A 21,659-nucleotide genomic window follows, 5' to 3' on the forward strand; every position below is an offset into this window, starting at 1 on the left:
GTGCTGGCTTCAAATTTACTATACTCTCAAAGCTCCTGTATCAGCAGATTTCCTTACAGGGTTCATTTATTTACATATATATAAGCAAACTTGGCAGCTAGACTTGGATGTATTCACTGTAGCTACTTTATCTACTTCCTTAAAAGATTTTTTTCTGATTTGGTATGAAAATTACACCCCCGAGAAGTTATTGAATTATTTGCATGATTTGATTGCTTGCTATGCTGTGCTTAAACGCATGTATGTGTATTCATGTAAGATAATAACATACACACGTACGTGCATACATATAAACATATATACATATTTACACTGGTATGGTTCCTATCTGCCTGTGAATGTGGCTTTGATATGCTCATTGAGCAGATATCATCATTTGAATGCTGATGGTAACACCGCTTACGGCCCATGAATTAGGAAGTGATGGGCAGTCAGGATCAAGTTGTCGTAATTGATGCAATGGCAGGTGGATAGTTATTAATTTAGGTTTTTGAATACAGCGCGAGAGAAGTTCATATCACGGAGATGATTTAAGATTGGAAGAATACTTTAAAAATGTAAGCGAATAAATAATTATTTGGTATAATAATTAAATGCATTAGCTTAGCAGCTTTAATCGTAAATAGCAGAAAAGAATCAAGTCAAAGTAATGGAGAAACTTTCTGAAGAATCATAATGAATTTCATTCCAAAGCTTTCTTTTAGAGAATTTTATTTGCTAACTATACGTGTAATACTTAAATTTCGTCTCAAAAAACATTTTCGCCTAGCCTGGCGGTCACTTACTTTTCTATATTGTACCTTCCATTTAATAGGGTTTTATTACCACTTTCATGACCTCAGATGTGCATAGCAGCTCTAATGATTGTTGATTCTTAATTCGAATGAAAATTTAAATGCTGAAACATAAGTCCGGTAAGAGGCAGCATTTTGTGCAAAACCATCAAGAAGCACACCACAAATAGAGGAGGTGCCCAGCAACGGATTTTGTAACCCAAAGCGATTTCAAACACAATTAAAAAAAAATTAATAGGACTATGAATAAGTTCGTGCGGTTTTACAACAGATGGCGTAACTTGATTATTATTCCATCGATCCACATTTCCAAACATTCATTGGCTACTGTCGTAAGGCACAAACGTCAGTATAAGTTTTTTATTTGAAGCGTAAACAACAATATTTTTACCACACTTGAAAATGTCGAATTTCGTGCCAAATAATGTGTTTTTGCGGGGAATTCTTCTTCATTATTTTATATTAATATGAAGAAAAAAGCAGCCGAAAGTCATCGTATCTTGGTGGAAGTTTATGGTGAGCATGCTCTATCTGAGCGAACGTGCCAGAAGTGGTTTGCACGCTTTAAAAGTGGTGATTTTGGCTTGGAAGACGAAGAACGCGAGGGTGCGCCGCCAAAGTTCATGGATACCGAATTGGAGGAATTGCTCGATCAAGATCCGGCTCAAACGCAAGAAGAGGTTGCAAAAACTTTGGGAGTTGATCAATCAACCATTTCCAAACGTTTAAAAGCCATGGGAATGATCCGAAAGGTAGGCCATTGGGTGCCGTATGAATTGAAGCCAAGAGACGTTGAACGCCGTTTTATGGCATGCGAACAACTGCTTCAACGGCACAAAAGAAAGGGTTTTTTGCATCGAATTGTGACTGGCGATGAAAAGTGGGTCCATTACGACAATCCAAAACGTCGGGCAACGTATGGATACCCTGGCCATGCTTCAACATCGACGTCGGCGCAGAATATTCATGGCCTGAAGGTTATGCTGTGTATCTGGTGGGACCAGCTGGGTGTTGTGTATTATGAGCTACTGAAACCGAATGAAACGATTACGGGGGATGTCTACCGACGACAATTGATGCGTTTGAGCCGAGCACTGCGAGAAAAACGGCCGCAATACGCCGATAGACACGACAAAGTTATTTTGCAACATGACAATGCTCGGCCACATGTTGCACAAGTGGTCAAAACATACTTAGAAACGCTCAAATGGGATGTCCTACCCCACCCGCCGTATAGTCCAGACCTTGCGCCATCCGATTACTATCTCTTCCGATCGATGCAACATGGCCTGGCTGACCAGCACTTCCGTAATTACGATGAAGTCAAAAAATGGATCGATTCGTGGATTGCGGCAAAACCGACCGAATTTTTCACAAAGGGGAACCGTGAATTGCCAGAAAGATGGGAAAAAGTAGTAGTAAGCGATGGACAATATTTTGAATATTAAATTTGTAACCATTTTACGTCAATAAAGTTTCAAATTTCGAAAAAAAACCGCACGAACTTATTCATAGTCCTATTAAATAATAAAAAATTTATTATTATTTCATTTTGTAACCCGAAGCTTTGAAAAACAAGAAAAGATATGCTGCAGATTCATGTAAAGTTTTTATATTTAACTATTTTCTATGCGATTAAGACCTCTACAAATTAGCTCTTCCATCCCCACTCTCGCATATATGGCATTTTTTCCACTTTAACCAATACCATTTATAAATAAAATATTATAATTTTTCCCAAAAAAGTTCCGTAGATAGAACAAAAATAATTTATATCAACATTTTGACTTACCTTGAATCAATGCGATTGAGACGATCCAAACGATTCAAATGCAATTCACGCAAATGGAACAGATTTAGAAAAGCTACAGCAGGCAGCTGATTGAACCGGTTGCCGCTAAGCGACAAGTAGGTGAGATTGGATAACTTCGAAAGTTGCTGTGTAGGCACAATCTGTAATAGAAGTAAGGAAATGTTTATTCAAAAAATTAAAAACTAATTATTATTTTTATTCAATGTGAAGTATCGTAATAATTTCTCTAGCTAGTGTTGCCAAATGCCGCATGAAATATTTCAACTCGCAGCTAACTTCCACTGCCAACGTCTTAATTTAATTTTCATTTTCCAACTGCAACTCAATCGCAGGCCAATCGAAAAATGCATTTGGATTTGGCAGTTGGCTTACGGTAATTGTGTATGCTATTAAAATTTGAATATGACGAGATAAAGTTCAAATGAAGTGCAAATCGAAATGGGGATAGAGAGAGATATATATATATTAATAACTAGATTATTTTGACTGGGGCGCCATAAGCAGCAAGATGGTGCATAATTTTGAATATGCAATTGCATAAATACATTAACATATGCACTTATACATATATGTATGCAATATAAATATATTTGCATAAATAGTAACGCAATAAAGCAGGCAATTACTCTGTGATTGTGTGTATGACTGCATGCATGAATACACCCTACAGTGCAAAGCCAAGTTACGAGTTCATGGTATTTAATGAAAGAAGTGAAACTAGTCCGAATGACACTAGTTTGAAAGGGACTAGTATTGGACCAGTTTCAAAATGTCAAATTAAAGATGTATGCAAAATAAATATTCTTCAATCATATTTTTATTCTTCTTATTTTTTTTATTTTTAATTTTTAATACTTTTTTGGATAGACTGCTTTCATTTAGCTACGGAATAAAAACATTTTTCAAATGTGTGATTTTTTTTAAATTAAAACATATTAAGTCGAAATTTTAATATAAAAAAAGTAAGTATAATATTTTCATGCATAAAATTATAATGTTTTTAATATATTCATTTAGGAATTTCTATTAACTTTACCAACTCATCCGAAACTAGTGACTTTTATCACAAATTGGAGTAGAATTTTAAATGCCTCTGAGGAACTTGTTTATTAAATAGTGTAATGCCGATGCAGAGATTAATTAGTTAATTCATAAATGCATATGTTATTTTTCAACTCATCCAAAACTGGTGATTTTCGCCACAAATGAGACTATTTTTTTGTGTCTATTATGTATTATTTCATTAACTAGTGTGATGACGATGTACAGGCTGAGTAGTACATTTATCAATTCTTATTTGATTTTTCATCTCAACCCATATTTGCAATTTTGGATAAGAACTATATGGCATTACGTCCATTATGAACTAGTTCACTAAATAGTACGCCTTTTATTTTCATCACAGATTTTAATAAACTGATTTGCGTCTCTGGTGAACAACTTTATTAAATAATGTAATGCCGATGTCGAGGCCAATTAGTTTATTCACCAATTCATACTTTATTTTTGTACTCATCCAAAACGGGTGATTTTCGCCACATATCGGATTAGACTTTATATGCTTACTAAGAGCTACTTCAAAAACTGGTGTAACGCTGTTGCAGAGCCTTAGTAGCTTATTAAACTGAAAAAATTTTAGAGTCTAACTACTTCAGCTGCTCAGAAAACTGGTCGTAAAGTAGTTCAGTACTATTTGGTTTGACTGCAGGGTATGTACGAGAATAATTGACTGGAGTAAGTGCAAAGTAAGCAATATGCCATTATTTGATTGATTGAAATGGAAATTTGTGTTTGATTAGTGCGGAGTGGGAATGACACAGTAAGGATGCTCAGCAAATCATAATCAATGATGATGACGAAGCTGAGTCAATGCATTTGCTATGCAAATATATATTTATATTTATGCAAATAGTGCTCAAAGTGCCAAGAGGTGAATGAAGGAAGTCAAGACGCAGGAGCTGCAGTCTAGATTGTGTAAGAAGCTGATGATTGCTAAAACTCTCGAGGAGCATTAGCATATGTAATTGCTTTTCGGCATCTCAGTTCCAATACAAATTTGTGCTGCTGTGATTGACTACGTCTTGGTTTTATAATTTTTGCATAACAAAAATATGCATCTGGCAAAATGAATATAAATTGGATTATAAGTGATTCAATGTAATGCAATTCTCGTAGTTTCTTATAAAAATATAGAAACCTCTAATTCAAAGTACGTTACGGCACGCAGGGAGAAGGGCTGTACCAATATTGAAAGTGGGAATTTCTAGACATTTTTTTCGCATCAATGCTTTGAATATATTTTATTTATATTTTAGGCATATTTTAAATGAAACGATTTTTTTGAAATTTCTCCATTGGCCTCAATAAATGTTACATTAAGTATTTCAATATGTTAAACTTATCAAAAAATTCTTATGCTTTTTACAAAATTCGTTTACAACATGCGTTTCATGCATCAATCTTACATTTTTCCACTTTCACATCACTTCCACTTGTACCAACCTATTAAGTACTGCCCATTTCACTTGTCAAGCTTAGGTAGTACGTGCAATGCCATCGCGATAAATGCAGTGAATATGCAATAGTTGTTGTAGCAGTTACTACTTTAGTCCTTTGTGGTTGTGTTAAGATGTGCATTTTGAGGTTGAGCGATAAAAGAATTGAGCACTGCGCACGAATGTTGTGACATTGCAGCTGATGAAGGGTCGCAAGGTAAGTGGAAATCAATTGGAATGGAAATGGAAGCATTTTTTTTTTCAATAAAGTGCAAAGAAGTTTAAAGATAATTCTTCGTCTATTTAAGAAATAACCATTTGGGCTTGTAATTCAATAGCGAATAGAATTTTGCGTGAAATGTATTGTAAAAGTATTGAAGAAACTGCTCGATGGTGAGCAAAATGCTTTGGGCGCTTGATGAAATTTAAAGGAAAAATATAATATTTTTGCCTCTTTCACTTTAAAACGGCTAAGGCTTAAGAACCAAATCGATTCTGAAATGTTTTCTCTCCAAACGAGTTAGGTATCATATGAAAATAAAATTTTTATGATTATTTCTGCGTAGTTAAAAAAGATTTCCAAATATAAAATATAAAATAACTGTGAAAACAACAAACTTGAAAAACAAAATTCGAAAAAAAATTAAAGCAAGTTTTAAATAAAATTTAAATCATTATTAAAAAAGAAAATATTATAAAATAATATTTCTTTTTAATTTTAACTTTTTATGGATTCATTTGAGGATAGTTAAAAAAATTTCCAAAAATTAAAAAAAAAATATGACCAAAAAGTTGGTTGAGTTTATTTGCGTAAAGTACGAAAGAAAATTGAAAAAAACTTAAAAAATTTTAAGCAGAATTAAAAAAAATTTAAAACAAACTTTAACAGTATTAAAAAAAAATTTACCAAAAAATATTTTTTTAATTTTTTAGCGCAAAGTACGAAAGAAAATTTGAAAAAACTTACTTATTAATAGAAAATTTGAAGAAAAAATTTTAAACTGTATCAAAAGAAAAATTATTACCAAAATATATTTTGTACATTTTTTACTCATTAAGGATTCATTTGTGCATAGTTAAAACAATTCCAAAAATAAAAAGAAATAAAAAAAAGATGAAAAATTGTTTGATTTTTTATTTACATTTTTTAGCGCGAAGTACGAAAGAATATTTTAAAAAACTTTAAAAATGTAAAAAAACTTTATAAATTTAAAACAAAATTAAAAAAAAATTAAAATAAAATTTGAAACAGTATTAAAAAAAAGTTTTACCAAAAAATATTCTTGAAATTTTTTTACGCAAAGTACGAAAGAAATTCTATAAAAAAAAAATAATTTTTCTCATCCTTAAGACCGACAATTATTTGAATTATAATTCAAGGATGAAATTTTGATATATTTCGATTTTTGTTGTGCTTACATTCCAAATACTTCTTAAAAAATCAAGAATATCAAAATTGTAAAAAGCTTAAAAAATTTTAACTAATACAAAATTTAATCAAATTCGAGAGCAGATAGTGAAATACCTCACAGAATATCTGGTATACCTGACACTGTGGCTGAATACGACGGATAGCTTAGAAAAAACTTACTAAATATGATATGAAAAAATGTGACATAACTAAATAAATATTTACAAAGTAGTAAGGATACGTTGCTCGTCTAAGCTAAAAGAACAAATATCAGAACTAATAGACTGAGATGCTGGAAATGTAAGGCAAACAAAGTCAAAAATAAAAATAAGTGCAAAAAAGTATTATTTGTCATAAATTTTATTTTTGAGAAAAAATACCTCTAAATTACGTTAGTTGCAAGCGAATAAATTGAAAAAAAAAAACATTTTCTTGTTTTCATAAAAATATAGAGCAAAAAAATTTGCGCTGCATTTTAAAGTGCGAAAAATAAGGCAAATGAAAAAATTGTGGTAGATTTTGCGAATGAATAAGTGAAGGACCAGAAAGTCACAAAAATGTACACTTGTGCACATACATATTTAGGTATATACCAAACACACAATACAAGTATAAGTAAGTATTTGTGCCACAGCGCAACCTAATGGAATTTGCTTCAAATAGAAGACAAACTATGTATATGCAGCAAGTATAAGGCTTTGTTTAGGAATACTTCGAATATGATTTCATGTTAGTTACTATTCGAACTGTCACTGACATAGAATCTCCTCTAATTAATTGGCTGCTGGGAACATTTGAACTTGGCGTGAACTGTGACACAAACAGGCAAGCTTATGAAAAGTGTAAAACTCATTTAAATTGAAGAGTGGAAGAAGTTCATATTCATGGGGCAATACATATCGCCATCGCCGGACGAGAGACGGTGGTTTTGCGGTTGAGTTAGATGACCCTGGGGCACTTAATTTGGGGGAATAATATATAACCTATTTAAGGAAAATAGTTTCAATCGTTTTTACACGAGCACCGAAAAAATATTAAAGCTTTCTAAGAAGCGAAAAAGTTATTAAATATAAAAAGAAAAAAGTTAAAAAATGAAAAAAAACTGAAAATGAAAGTACATTGTTTTGTTACTACAAACTACTTTAGCCAAAAAAAAAACAAAAAATTAAATTAAATATATACTGTATTTTTTTATTTTTAACATGATTTCAAGCTTTTGGAGCATCAAGGCAAACAACAAAATAAAAATACTGGACAAATATTTTATTTGAATTTAAATTTTTTAATTTTTACAGCATAGACATTAAAATATTTTTAATTGGGCCATTTTTATACACAGCTACTACCATAAAATGGATTTTACCCAAAAATAAAAACAAACGAAATAAATATTTAAATTTGAAAATTTTTTTTATTAAGCCCCCGTTGAGCACCCGGGTCTGACCAGATTTTTTCGACTTAATTTAACATATTTCTATTATACCGAATGAAATGAGCTTCCAGGTAGCTCATTTATTTTAATTCTTAAGTTTATGTTAAATTTTTGTAGCATCGAAAGAAAGAAAAAAATTTATTTGACCATCCTAATAGCCAGCTACTATAAAAAAGAGGATTTTATTCACAAATAAAAACAAACTAAATTAATATTTAAATGTTTTAAATGTTTTAAATTTTGAAAATTTTTTATTAACCCTCCGTCAGGCATCCGGATCCAGGTGTTGAAAGGAGAATGGAGAACGGAGAAATATTTTTTTTATTTAAAGTTTTAAATCTGTAAACAAATTTTAAAGAATCGAGGCAAAACAATTTTTGTTTGGGCCATCCTGATACGCTGCCAAGAATTGGATTAAAGCCAAGAAAATTATATACGCATTGTTGGTTTTCCCTTTTTAACATTTTTTTTAATTTTTTCTCCGTCGAGGTAATAATAAAAATAAAAAATGATTAACATTTTTTTGTTTTAATTTTTACGTCATTAGTGCAAAACAAGCACGATTAAGGTTTTTGCTTTTTTAATTAAAAAATTTTTTTTAAATTTTCCTAGCATCAAGAAAAAAAATTGTTTGGTTGATTCTATCTCACAGTCATAAAATCACCCTGTTTTAAACCTACATATTCATAAAAAAATTGTAGTATGATAAAACCTCTCATGCCTTGCATACTTTTCAGAGTACAATTTTTCGTTAGGAAAAAAATCGTTGCATACTTCTGAGATAAAAAGGAAAACATTTATAAATTTCGCTAGCCTAAATGTATGCCTACAACAACTTCTTTGCCTTCCACTTTTAGACATTTCTCATTTGCGGTTTTTCCTTCTCAGAATATGCACTACTCCAACCCGTTTTACCCCATAAAAATCACTTACCGTCAAGTTGTTATCGGCCAAATCCAGATGCTTCAGCGTTGTCAGCCCCTCAAAGGCGCTCAAATCCAACTCGGAGATCACATTGCCTCTCATCGTCAGCACCATCAACTCTCGCAAACCATCAAAGCTATCGTTGCGCACATATTCCACCAGATTATCAGATAAATCTAGCGATTTGAGCGCATGCAAATGTTGCAAATTATTCGACGGCACATCCAGCAGCTGGTTATTTTTGAAAATCAAAATCTCTAAGGATATCATATTGCGAAAACAATTGTCCTCCAAACTCACAATATTATTATTTGTCAGATCGAGTTTAATTAGCGACGTGAGATTACTCATTGCACTCGGATGCGCCACCTCAATGCGATTGTAGCTCAAATCGAGCACCAACAAATTGCTCAATCCCTTGAAAGCGTCCTTTTGCAGTGCGCTCACCGAATTACGACTCAAATTCAATGTACGCATATCCTTTTGATATTCGAAATTTTTCGAGCCAAGCGTCTCGATGATATTTTGTGAGAGATCCAGCACTTCCAGCTTCATGTAAAACGGCAACGTGAATTCAAGGTTGCGTATCTTATTTCGTGTCAAATTGATATATTTCGTTTCGGGATTCAATTGTATGGGCACATCCTCGAGCGCGGCGTCAACGCAATAAGCCCGACTATTGGCATCGCCACTGAGGCACTGGCATTTGGAGGGGCAGAAGGCGTACGCGTGCGGAAGCAGACTCAGCAATGTGAGGGTGCAGAGTAGTAGAAATGTCGAAGGTGTATACGAAGGCATTGTAGCTTTTGCTATTGTTGCTCTATGATGCCTGTGCTGCCGGTTTCGGTGGTATGGTTCAGTGCAGTTTGGTGCAGTTTTTGTGGATTTTAAGGGTTTTGTGTTATTCGTAGCTTTCGTTTTATTCCATCTGACTGGACTGGTGGACGCTGCATGTGTGGCCATTTTGTTTGATTTGTATTTGCTTTGAAAGCGATCGTATGAGGTGTTTTGTGCGCTCATTTGTTGTTGTTGTTTTTAGTTTTTATTGAGGACTTTTTTTATTTTAGAGCCGAATTCAATGTGGCTGCATGCTGGGAACTGTAATGATAATAGAAAATGATAATAGAAATATTATAGAATTTTCGTATTGAAAGTATTGCATAGCGTATACTAGAGTGCCGATTAATTGTAAAGTTATTTGCTTAATTTGTTTAACTTTTACTTAAAACCAGCTGGTGCGTGTATAAATTATAGAAAAAAAAACTTTTATAAAATTTTCTTAGAAAAGAACTATTTTTGTTTGCTTTTCTTCTGTAATTTAAATATATATATTACATATCTACAAAAACAAACAAGAAAGAAATATTTTTTATTGCTACCCTCTAAATTTGTCCTATGGCCGAAAAAAGTGTTTCACACGAAACTCAAAAACATAAAGAAAGAAAAAAAACGAAATAAATATTTTTAGTTTTTTAATTAAATTTTTTGTTTTCAATTCTGGGCGGTTTTCATAGCTCCTATAGCAAGAGCTTAAGTTGTTTTTTTATATTTTTTTTTTTTATATTTTTATTTATATTTCTTAATAGCGCATATAAAATGTGGTGCAAAATGAAAGGGCCGCACAAAAATCGAGTCTGTATAAATAAAAATTATAATGTAATATATCTCATAATTAATAATACAAGGTGGCGCAAAATTAATCATGCAATTTTGTGTTCGAATGAACACCAACTTTTTTACTAAATCAAAAAAAGAATAATTTGAGTGACAGAAAGCTTTATTTTGACCTGTACGTGCCCCAGACAATTGTCTGTTTGTACTTTGTATGCAGCTGTCTGGTTCAAAGGTGTCACATATGACTGATGTACTACGCCATTTGCAAAAATTATAAATCTTACGATGTGGTGATTAATTTTGTGCCACCTTGTATATAAGTATTTGGACATTTGCGAAGGGAAATTAAGAGAGTTCATTAATAATATAGATCTGTAAAAATTTGTTTGCCAAAATTATGGAAAATTGCATTTTTGCCATTGGTATTCACTAAACATTTTCAAAATATTTCTGGCACCCGTAAATAAAAAAAAAACATAATAATGAAAAATAGGTGTCTCTTTTAGGAGGATGCTTCAAGATAAAAAAAATTGTGTTTGCTCCATCCTAATATTCAATTATGGACAATAAAATAGGCGCCTAACATTTTTACCAGTTTTGCCTGCTGACTAGTTTCTATTACTATTTTATTAAAGTATAACTCATTAGCAAGAGAAACCATCTTAATCGTTGTTTCAAACGGTGAGCAAAAATTTTGAAACTTAAAAAAATTTTATAAATTCAAAACAATTTAACAAAATTTTAAACTTAAATCAGAATTTTTAGAATAATTTTGCAATTTTATAACTCAAACAATTCTAGTAAACTGTGGTTAAATTTCAAGGGCCGATGTTGGATGTGAACCACTCCTAAACGTCTTCTTCTTTCTTCGGCGTTATTTGAAAGAAAAGGTGTACGTTGATACGCCAGGAACAATTCAAGAGCTAAAGAATGAGATAATTTGGCACATTAACGGCATAGAACCTCAATTATGCCTCAGCGTCATCGAAAATTTGGACCATCGGATGGAGGTGTGCCGCCGTGACCGCGGCGGCCATTTGGCCCATATTTTGTTCCATTCGTAATTGAGCCGTACCAATATTATCATAATAAAGAGAAATGACAATAATTTCCTAAAACTTGTATTTCATTCGAAATCAACACCGGCCCTTGAAACTTAACCATCCTTTATAATAGTGTGCAAGTTGTAAGGAGCTACAAATTCTTGTAATTTTTCTTGTTGAAAGTGTCAGGCATTTTTGTCCCTACAAAACACATCCGGCAATGTCCGTCTTTTGGCCCAAGAGTAATTAGTGCCTTCCTTTGTTAGATTGTCCGCAATATTTTTGCAAACGAAGCCTCTGTAGCCATGAATCTTGTCAGACTCATTATACTACATACAGGCGCCCATTCTTTATAGTATTTTCATACATTTAACAGTTGCCTTCGAGGTAGTGCGGAAGTGTGCAGATTTAATGAGAGCTTGAATATTATATTGATTGTAGTAGACAACACCATTTGGAGAAGGATTTTTTAAAAGTAAATCTTTTTATTCTTCTTAGTTCGGCCTAAAAGACGCAGCAATAGTCTGATAAACGCAAGCTAAGATTTAGTGAGAAATCATCTGGGCTTTGGCAGCTTACGCCTGTGTTCAAACTAATACTGGTGCTAAGATCTAACAAGTCTTAACTACTATTTTTTGTACTTACACTTTTTTTACGTTTTTATAAAAGTATACTGTACTCAACATGAAAACCCATGTAACGAGGAACTCCAAATATTCAACTAAATTCATATATTTAATAAATTTCAACAAAAAAACGAAGAAAATTTTAATATTAATACAAAAAATTCATCAAAATTTTGACATTTTTATTCAAAATTTTCTAGAAATTCTGGCCATGCAGTTTTATAGTCCGTTCAATATTAGTAAAAAATGCATACAATTTAGTTTCATAGACCGTTGAATATAAGAGAAAAATGCATAAAATGTAGGTTAATCCGTTCAATATTAGTCAAAAAAAAAATTCATCAAAATTTCCACATTTTTAATCAAAAATTCTCGAAAAATTCTGGGTGTGCAATTTTATAGTGTATTCAATATTAGTTAAAAAATGCATTAAATTTAGTCTTATTATCAGTTCAATATTAACATAAAAAGATGTTGTGTATGCAGTTTGTATGTGTACGCCCATTCTATTAAAAAGTGCACGAATTCGTTTGCACTTTTTTTAAGTTCTTGTAACTTTGGTTCAAAGTTTTTAACATTGAGTCGTAAGGTAGTTGTTGGGGTATTTATTTGTGCACTGTATTAAAAAAAAATTTTAAGAAATTTTACTACAATTATTTTGAGCTGAACACTGATATAACTTGAGCTCAGATATATCATCTTTCGGCATTCCGTTTTCTACAAAATTATTTATGAAACCTCAGCAATCCTTCACTATAAATAATTTTAATACATTCACAGGAAATTTGGTTAATTATAGGTTTACTAGACCCACCCTGGTACTCATCGGGCTATATTGCATCTCCGCCAGCCACCTAGTGTTGCGAAGGTGGTTAAATCTTAGACGCAGTATCGCTGGAAGCGCTGAACTTCTCAATGGTTTACAAACATGTAGGCATAAGACGATAACTCAATGATCGCTGCGGCTAACTCTTTCTGTAAGCAGCTCATCTAAGTTAACCAGAAATATGCAGAAAGTAGAGTGGGCGGCAAAATGAGTATCAGCTAAACTCCTAAGGATGTTGTTATTGAAAATTATAGCAACATATACGCTTTCTTTAAAAATTTAAATTGTAAGCGATTTGTGTGAAGTCTGACGGATTTTCTAGGTATTGCTTGTAGTACCCGCAAGTATACTTATACCTACTTGAAGGTAAGTGCAAACTAAAGTAAATTCGGATTGTATTCGGCTTTAGTTTTTTGTTTTTCTTTTCTGACAAACGGCTGTTGAATAGACAATCAAACCACTAATAAAAGTATTGTACATAAAAAGGATTGTTCGTAATCTAACTAATACACTTCAATTGCTTTAGAGATAAATGTTTACATTGTCAACGATTTGAACTTTACCCCACATTAATTTACACCCACATAAAAATATATGCAAGTACAGCCTCTTGTAAGAACATGCGCGTAACTTTTATAAGGCTAAAAAAACAAGAAAACAATCAAGCACTAAAAAAGTTAGCAAACTTATTCCTTCCATCACTTTCTCCACGCTTTATACCCTCCAAAAATTAGAGCACTTCAAGCACACAACTTTTTTGCTACTTTTTTGGTACTTTTTTTAGCCTCCCCCGGTGCATATAATACAATTTTGTTCGCAAAGTCATAAAAAACTAAAAATGACGTTTTGTCGAAACTTTTTTCACATTTTCGTTATTTTTGTTTACTTTTCAATAAAATATCTGTGTGAATTATTAAGTTGCTTGCTTCGTAGCAGTGTACGGAAGTGCTGGAAATTTTTCGCTCATACGCTGGCACAGTATGAAAAAATATTGCATACAGTGGCATTGAAAATCACACAGCTATTGTTAAATCAAAGAGCCAGCGATAGACCTGAGCAAAAATTTTGGTTGGCAATACATCGATTTTTTTAAACTTTTAGTGTAGCAAATATTTAGCTATGACGATTAATGGCATTTGTGAAAACTTGCTTTTTGACAAAAATGCAAATTCGCTCAGGCTTTATAAAAAATTCGCAAAAAATTTAAAATTAAAAAAATATTCAAAATTTTGAATTTTATTCCTTAGAGTTTTTTGAGGTACATACAGGTATAAAATTTTTTAGCTCATGAAAATTTGCTTTATAGTTTGATTTGCTTTCCATTAACAGATTAGGAAATATGAATTTCCTGCTGAGTATTTCGGTTATAGAAGCCATTTGCTCATAAAAGGTGTTTTGTCTTAAAAAAATGTGCAAGACAGTCAGAAAAAATACGCATAACTTTTCAACTGTCAATAGTAGCCTGTTTAAACTTCCATTATAATGCACTAGAATTTAGTAAACTACTAAACTGTATACCTAAAAAAATGCAAAAAAATCCATTTAAATTTTTGAAATTTGTTGATTTTTCGAAAGTTTATTAAGGAGTACGCGGTCTTGATTTACACTGTTTTCGTTGGAACGTAAACTGTACTTTTAGAAAATTTTAACAACAAAATTTAAACTGCTCATCAGTCTAATTCACTTCACGATTTTCAATGGCACTCACTGTACTCAGTATATGAGTTATGCCCGGCGTATGAGCTACGTAAAACGGCAAAAAAATAAATTAAATAAAAAGCCAGAAAAATGCCAGCGGTAGGGTGTGTGTGAGCGAAGAAGAGTTGCAGTTGTGGCAGAGAGAAAAGGAAAGGGGTTAAACACAGCGTACGTCAAAGGGGAATCAAATGTGAAGTAGAGGCTTATGAAGAAAAGAGGGGTAGTGTAAGATAAAATTTGGGAGCGAACGGGTGACGGTTGCAAAGGTATCGCTCAGCCGTTTGCCGCAAGCGAAAGTTTCAACGCTACCAACGCTCTGCATTTTCAAGAGCATATTTAACTGGCTTGCTGCACTACATAGCATTTACAAAAAGCATTGGCATAAAGGCTTTGACGCTTTGGCGGAACTTGCTGAACTGTTATATGCTGCTCTTTTTTATTCACTTAGCGCGGCAGTTTATTTACAAAAGCATTTTGCCTTTTTGTACGCATGCCGTGAACTTTATTGACTGTGCGATTTCTTTTCGAATTGTGTGTATTTTCAGCAATCAGTTGGGGCCGCCTCTTGATGTTGGTCGGAAAGTTTTAGCAAAAGTTCTTAGCACATTTTTTCCGCTATGCTGTTTGTTTTCCTCGGAAATCATCACTTGTACCACAAACTCTGTTCAATTTGCTTTTTGTAAATTATGTTGCTGTTTCTCAGAAATACTATATTATGGCACACATGCCTGAGAGGCGACTTGCAAGCTTTGGTTGCGGTAAGAGCTGCTTTGGGAATTTTATGTTTGAAGGTAAAAAATTAACTAGAGACTGCTTTGTGCACAAACGAGTGTGGGCTAATTGGGATATATTATTTTTGTAGTAGCAAATGTAGGAGTATTTGTGTCATGAAGTTGTTGGTAAAGAAAATCTAAGAAGTGCATTTCAGAGAACTCCAGAAGGTTTACTGTAGAGAAATTGAGGAACATTTAGCGCTTTTAGAAACATTTTTGTAAAATGGCTACCGTAATCGGGTAGAAGCTTACACGAAGCATAATTGATTGCTCATGTGGTGGATATCAAGTGATCCAAGCATTTTGGTCAAGGCCTCACTATAATCAGTAGTAAGCTGTAAAACTCTCAAAAAGTCAAAGAGTGCATTATTTCAGCTCATTTTAATATTAGTACGCGTGAATCCTGTCAAACTAAATACATTTTTTTTCAGTATTCTTTGACATTTCATCACAGAAAGACTTACGCCTCAAAAAGTTTACAGTTGTATTACAAAAATCGACGCTCTGTGAAAAGTTTTCATCGCACGCTCAGGCCAACAATTTTATTCAGCAGTGAGGCCGATTTTCGGCTTAATGGCTACCTCAATAAACACAATTGCCGTATTTGGGCTGAAAAGCAACCACAAACCATTCAATAACAGCCATTAAAATCGACCGTTTGGTGTGGTCTATGGGCTGTCGGAATCATCGGGCCGTATTTCTTCAAAATCAAGGCTGGCGCCAATGTAACAGTGAATGGTAAACGCTATCGCGCCATGATAAATGATTTTTAAATGCCGGAAATTTAATCCCTCTACATGGCAATACCAGGCAACAACGTGTAACAATGGATTTACAGTGTCGACGTTTTGACGGGCAATTTATTTCTCGTCTCGAACCAGTAGATTAGCCACCACAATTGTGTGATATCACAACTTTGAACTTTTGTTTGTGAAGGTATGCAAACTCGAAAAGCTTTGTGAATAAGCCAGGTTCGATTGCGACATTGGAAGCCAACATTACAAAATTCTTCACGAGTTACCAACCAAAGTCCTCCAGCGAGTCATTCAAAATTGGTGTTTACGAATGACCGAATTACGGCGCAGTTGTGGCCAATATTTGAAAGGGATTATTTAAAAAAAGTAAATGTGAGTATCACCCTTTATGAGCCTAATCAAAAAACATGTTTCTAGTTAAGCAACCTAAGTATCTAGTAGTCGAGAGAAACATATTTGAAGCAAATGAAATGTTGTTTCGAGCACCAAAATTGTTAGTAAGGCTGGTGTATAAAAGGAAGAAAGCATGAAAGTGCTCTGCAAAGTAATCAGTTTAGGTTAAGAGGCTCAGCCCCAGTAGCTAAGCAGTGTTCCTGCTTTTTACTATTAATAAGGCGACCGCCGTAGCCGAATGGGTTGGTGCGTGACTACCATTCGGAATTCACAGAGAGATCGTAGGTTCGAAACTCGGTGAAACCACAAAATTAAGAAAATGTATTTGCTAATAGCGGTTGCCCCTCGGCAGGCAATGGCAAACCTCCGAGTGTATTTCTGCCATGAAAAAGCTCCTCATAAATGAAAAAGCTCCTCACGCCACAAATAGGAGAAGCTCGGCCAAACACCCAAAACGAGTGTACGCGCCAATTATATATATATACAATATAATATATTTAATTTTAAAATAATAATATTTAATATCCTGTATATTTTGAAAAACAAAACAAAAAACAAAACAAAAAAAAAAAACAAAAAGGAATTAAAAAAGGCAAACAAAAAAAATCGATTTGTTCTAAAAAATACTATTAAAATTAAAATTTCAGGCTCTTACAATTTACATTTAAAAACATAAATCCATGACTAACAAAAATGTAAATTTTGGTGATTAACTAATATAGAAGTGCAGGGGAAAAGCTTATACAGAGAATTCCATTGAAAATCTCTTAAGGCAAAAAAGTAGTGCAGACATTTTTTTCTCCACTTAGCTAAAACCACTTTCCAACGTTACAAGTATCTCCATGCAAAATAACAGCATTTCCTTGCCATTTTCAACGACTTATCGCTGCTAAGTCGCGCATTAGTGCAGATGCACGATTCCAGGAGCTGTAGAATTGTGGAATGTATGAGTTGCGTAAGCTAAGCTGTCACGAGGCGCAGGGAAATTTGCGTAAGCAAAGCAATTTTCACAGGCAAAAAGCAAAAATTGCATGCTGACAGGTGCTAAGCACTCGTGAGCAACAGCGAAATGCGACAAGAGCGCGGAAAGTTAAAAGGGTGAAGGAAAAGTATGAAAAGCAAGTGCAAAGAGTTGCATCAGTGATGGAAAGTAAGCACTAAGTTCAATAAGAACAAAAAATAAAAATGCCGAGGAAGTGCACTGTGAGCGCAAAAGCTTCAAAGCGCAGAGCAACGTAAAGAACGAAAGGGACCAAAAAACAAAACCAGAAATAAGGACTCGAAAACAATAACAGCCCTAGTTTAGGCTTCGCAATTGGCAACTCAGTTGAGGTTTATGTATTAGTGTGTATATACTCGTGTGAGTACCCAACACGATTTTTGTGCTGCTTCACCGCCATCGATATTTGCCACGTGTCACACGTGTTGCGGCTCTTTCAATTTTCCACAAATATCACTATACGGCACTTGCACTTGGCTTTTTATAGAAAGTGCAAGCTGCCAAAGTGGCAAAAATAAAAACAAAATCTAAGGAATTTTAGAAAAAAAGCCACTGCATAAAATGCCAGCAGCAATTGCTTAGAAAAAATGCCGGAGGGAAATTGCAGCGCACTCTGGCGCAAAAGGGAAATAGCGGCAAAAAGCTTTGAAGTGGTAAAATGTCGCAATGACTATTGGCATTGGCTAAAATGTAGCTGTGCGCTGCCTGCCTGCCCGCCTTGACTTCCTAGCTTACGTGGTGTGAAGTTTAGCAAAAATAGTGAGAGGAAGAGCGCGGAAAGCAAAATTTGCTGAACTCTTCTAACATTGAGGAGGAATGCGAATTCATTGAATTCCACTGCAGCGTTCACATTTCAATTGCAAATTTAAACAAAAACTTTCAATTGTGAGAAATCCGTTTCACTGCTTTCACTTTTCAATTTTCGCTGGAGGTTTAGTATTGATTTTTGGGTTTACTTTGCCTTCAAAGAATTTAGGCACATTTTAAATTCAATTCGTTACATTGAGTTGGTTGTTACGACTACAATTCCCACGCCAAAACTGGAGAGAAAATTTTTTGTTCGGTTAAATTCTTGACTCATACATATTTGCTGGCAGAAAATAAATAAATAAGAAATTATAAAAAAATTAGTTTATTTTTGTAAGAAAATTTCGTTATAAATAACTTCTGTTGCGAATAAATTTTTTTGAAGTAAAAATAATTCCTATAAAAGAGGGTGGTTAAATTTCAAGGGCCGATGTTGAATGTGAGCCACACATAAACATGATTTTTTTTTATGCATTTCATTTGACATTTTTCAATTTGAGATTAACTCCATTTGAACCATGGAAAGATACACAATCGAACAACGCGTTAAAGTTATTCAGGCTTATTATGAAAGCGAGCGTTCAAATCAAAATGCATATCAAAGAAAATCATCTTCAGTCATGAGGCACATTTTCACCTCAGTGGATTCGTCAATAAGAAGAATTGCCGCATTTGGGCGAATGATAATCCAAGAGTGATTACCGAAAAACCAATGCACCCACAAAGAGTGACTGTTTGGTGCGGTTTATGGGCCGGCGACATCATTGGGCCGTATTTTTTTCAGGCAGTTACTGTGAATAGTGTTCGCTATCGTGAGATGATAACGAACTTTTTATGACCCGAATTGGAAGATATGGATGTGGACGATATGTGATTTCAACAGGACGGTGCCACTTGTCACACAGCTAACGAAACAATGGTCGAAAATTTGGACCATTTTGCCGATATATTATTCTATACGTAATTGAGCTATACCAATATTATCATAATAAAGAGAAATGACAATCATTTCTTAAAAAAATTGTATTTTATTCAAAATCAACACCGGCCCTTAAAACTTAACCACCCTTTATTATAAGAAAATGGCCCAATAAGTATTCACTTTTACAATATTGACACTGGAACTACTCAATTAAATACATTTGGGCAGTGGCTTTTTTAATTGAAGTTGAAATTATTGGATGTTTTTCTATTATAAAATAGGTATTAGACAAAGAAACTTAGAAGATGTAACCGAAGACTTTGTTACTCTAGAATCATTTTGAATGCAAAAAAATGTTTTTTTTATCTCCCGTTAGTACTGGAAGGCTCTTAGAACCGAAGATGTATTTAAAAATAAAAATTGAATTGATTTTAGGAGGCCCCTTAAAACCTTCCAAAATTAAAAAAAGAGTTAAAAACAAAAATTTTTGATTTTGATTTTTTTTCCGGTAGCATTTTTTGAGCATTTTTGAAGCGAAATTATAAGAGAAAATAAATAGTAACGATTTTTAAAAATTGTATACCAAATCATACAATAATTTATGAAAAACTAATTTTCTCATGACAATTCAATAGTAATTTTCTTAGCGCTAGAGGAACGAATTGAAGAAAAAACATTTAAAATATTGAAAAAATAGTTCCAATGTTTTTTGGGCATAGAACAAATTTAAGGGGTTATATGCGTCCAGAATTTTAAAAAAGGCAATTTTTTTTACAGTCGATTGAAAAAATTCCCCATAGATACAAAGTGCAGGTAGCTGTCCTTCGTTTGAGGCACTTGCAAGTTTAAAATCGTTTTTCTCGAAACTACTTTTTCCGGCACCGTCTAGATGATAACTCATACAGTTTTTAATATTTTTTGATGCGGTTTTTTCTAGTCTTTCGAGCCGGCTTTTTATATTCTTATTCAAAATTTTTTTAAACATAATTAAGGTGTGACTTTTATGACGTAAAATGCATACTGTTTTTAAAATGCCGTAAATTGCGAAATTTTTTGAAATTTAAAAAACTTGTTTTCTAAAGTTTAAGTACTAATAAACAATGTATAAAATTTTTTTATAATTAGTTCTACTGTTATCCCTTCTAAAAACAGTTTTTCTTTTAGCGCATTTTTGGCGCTGCCTGACGTAAACCCTTAAAGGGTAGCATCAACAAAATTTTGTTTTCCAGGTCTTCTTAATATATACCTTCTGCTCAAATATGAACGAGACGTTATCAATAAAACGCGGATGACATATGGCAAAAATAATTTTTTTGTTTTTGGTAGGACTGTTATAAGTTTAGATGGCAAATTTCAGCGTGATATGTCTCATAGTTTGTTTTCTGTGCTACTGTTAACAAGTCAAGCTCGAGTGTGTTCTTCGAATTCTCTTTTATGACTTCAATTGTCTCAAAATGTTTTCCACGGAGCGGCAACTTTAGCTTGGGAAACAGGAAAAAGTCACATGGAGCCATATCAGGCGAATACGGTGCTTGAGGAACGATATTAACATTATTTTTGTTCAAATAATCGCGAACAAGACGTGATGTGTGAGCACAATTCCTTCCTTTTAAGACGAATGTTCTCGCGCAAACGCTTTAAAACGTCTAAATAATATTAAGCGTTAACCAATTTTGCGATTTTTGCGATTTTCAAGCACAATTTCCTTTACTTTTCCGATGTTTTCGTCGTTTACTGATGTTGCTGGACGACGTTCATGAGGCAAGTTTTCAACCGATGTACGGCCCTCTTTGAACGATTTGTACCACTGGAAAACACGTGCACGCGATAGAGCAGAGTCCCCATAGGTTGTGTGCAAAATTTTTAAGGCGTCTGAAGCCGAAATTTTGTTGGAATAACAAAATTTCAAACAAATTCTTTGTTCAACTTGAATTTCCATCGTTAAATTCGAAGAACACACTCGAGCTTGACTTGTTTACAGTAGCACAGAAAACAAACTATGTGACATATCACGCTGAAATTTGCCATGTAAGCTTATGACAGTCCTACCAAAAAACTAAAAATTTATTTTTGCCATATGTCATCCGGGGACCGTTTTATTGATAACGTCTAGTTCATATTTGAGCAGAAGGTAAATGTAGGTATATATGGTGTGTGCCCCCTTTTTGGGTGTTTGGCCGGACTCCTCCTCCTATTTGTGGCGTGCGTCTTGATGTTGTCCCACAAATGAAGGGACCTACAGCTTCAAGCCGACTCCGAACGGCAGATATTTTTTTTCATTATATTTTTATGAGGAGCTTTTCATGGCAGAAATACACTCGGAGGTTTGCCAT

At 33.6% G+C, this 21,659-nt stretch overlaps 1 protein-coding gene across 2 annotated transcripts in view; it reads right to left on the reverse strand.

Moving 5' to 3' along the window:
* Positions 1–21,659, reverse strand: part of LOC128866741 (nyctalopin) — a 110,156-nt gene that overhangs the window by 62,009 nt on the left and 26,488 nt on the right. For both annotated transcript variants that reach the window (XM_054107705.1, XM_054107706.1), the window contains exons 2-3: positions 8,879–9,967; positions 2,587–2,747 (exon numbers count right to left, since the gene is read on the reverse strand). In XM_054107705.1, the coding sequence (XP_053963680.1) occupies positions 2,587–2,747; positions 8,879–9,889 (1,172 nt within the window). In that variant the 5' untranslated portion in view covers positions 9,890–9,967. The remainder of the gene's footprint in view (positions 1–2,586; positions 2,748–8,878; positions 9,968–21,659) is intronic.

The sequence above is a fragment of the Anastrepha ludens genome, chromosome 6 (assembly GCF_028408465.1).
Source record: "Anastrepha ludens isolate Willacy chromosome 6, idAnaLude1.1, whole genome shotgun sequence".
NCBI classification, from domain to species: Eukaryota; Metazoa; Arthropoda; class Insecta; order Diptera; family Tephritidae; genus Anastrepha; species Anastrepha ludens.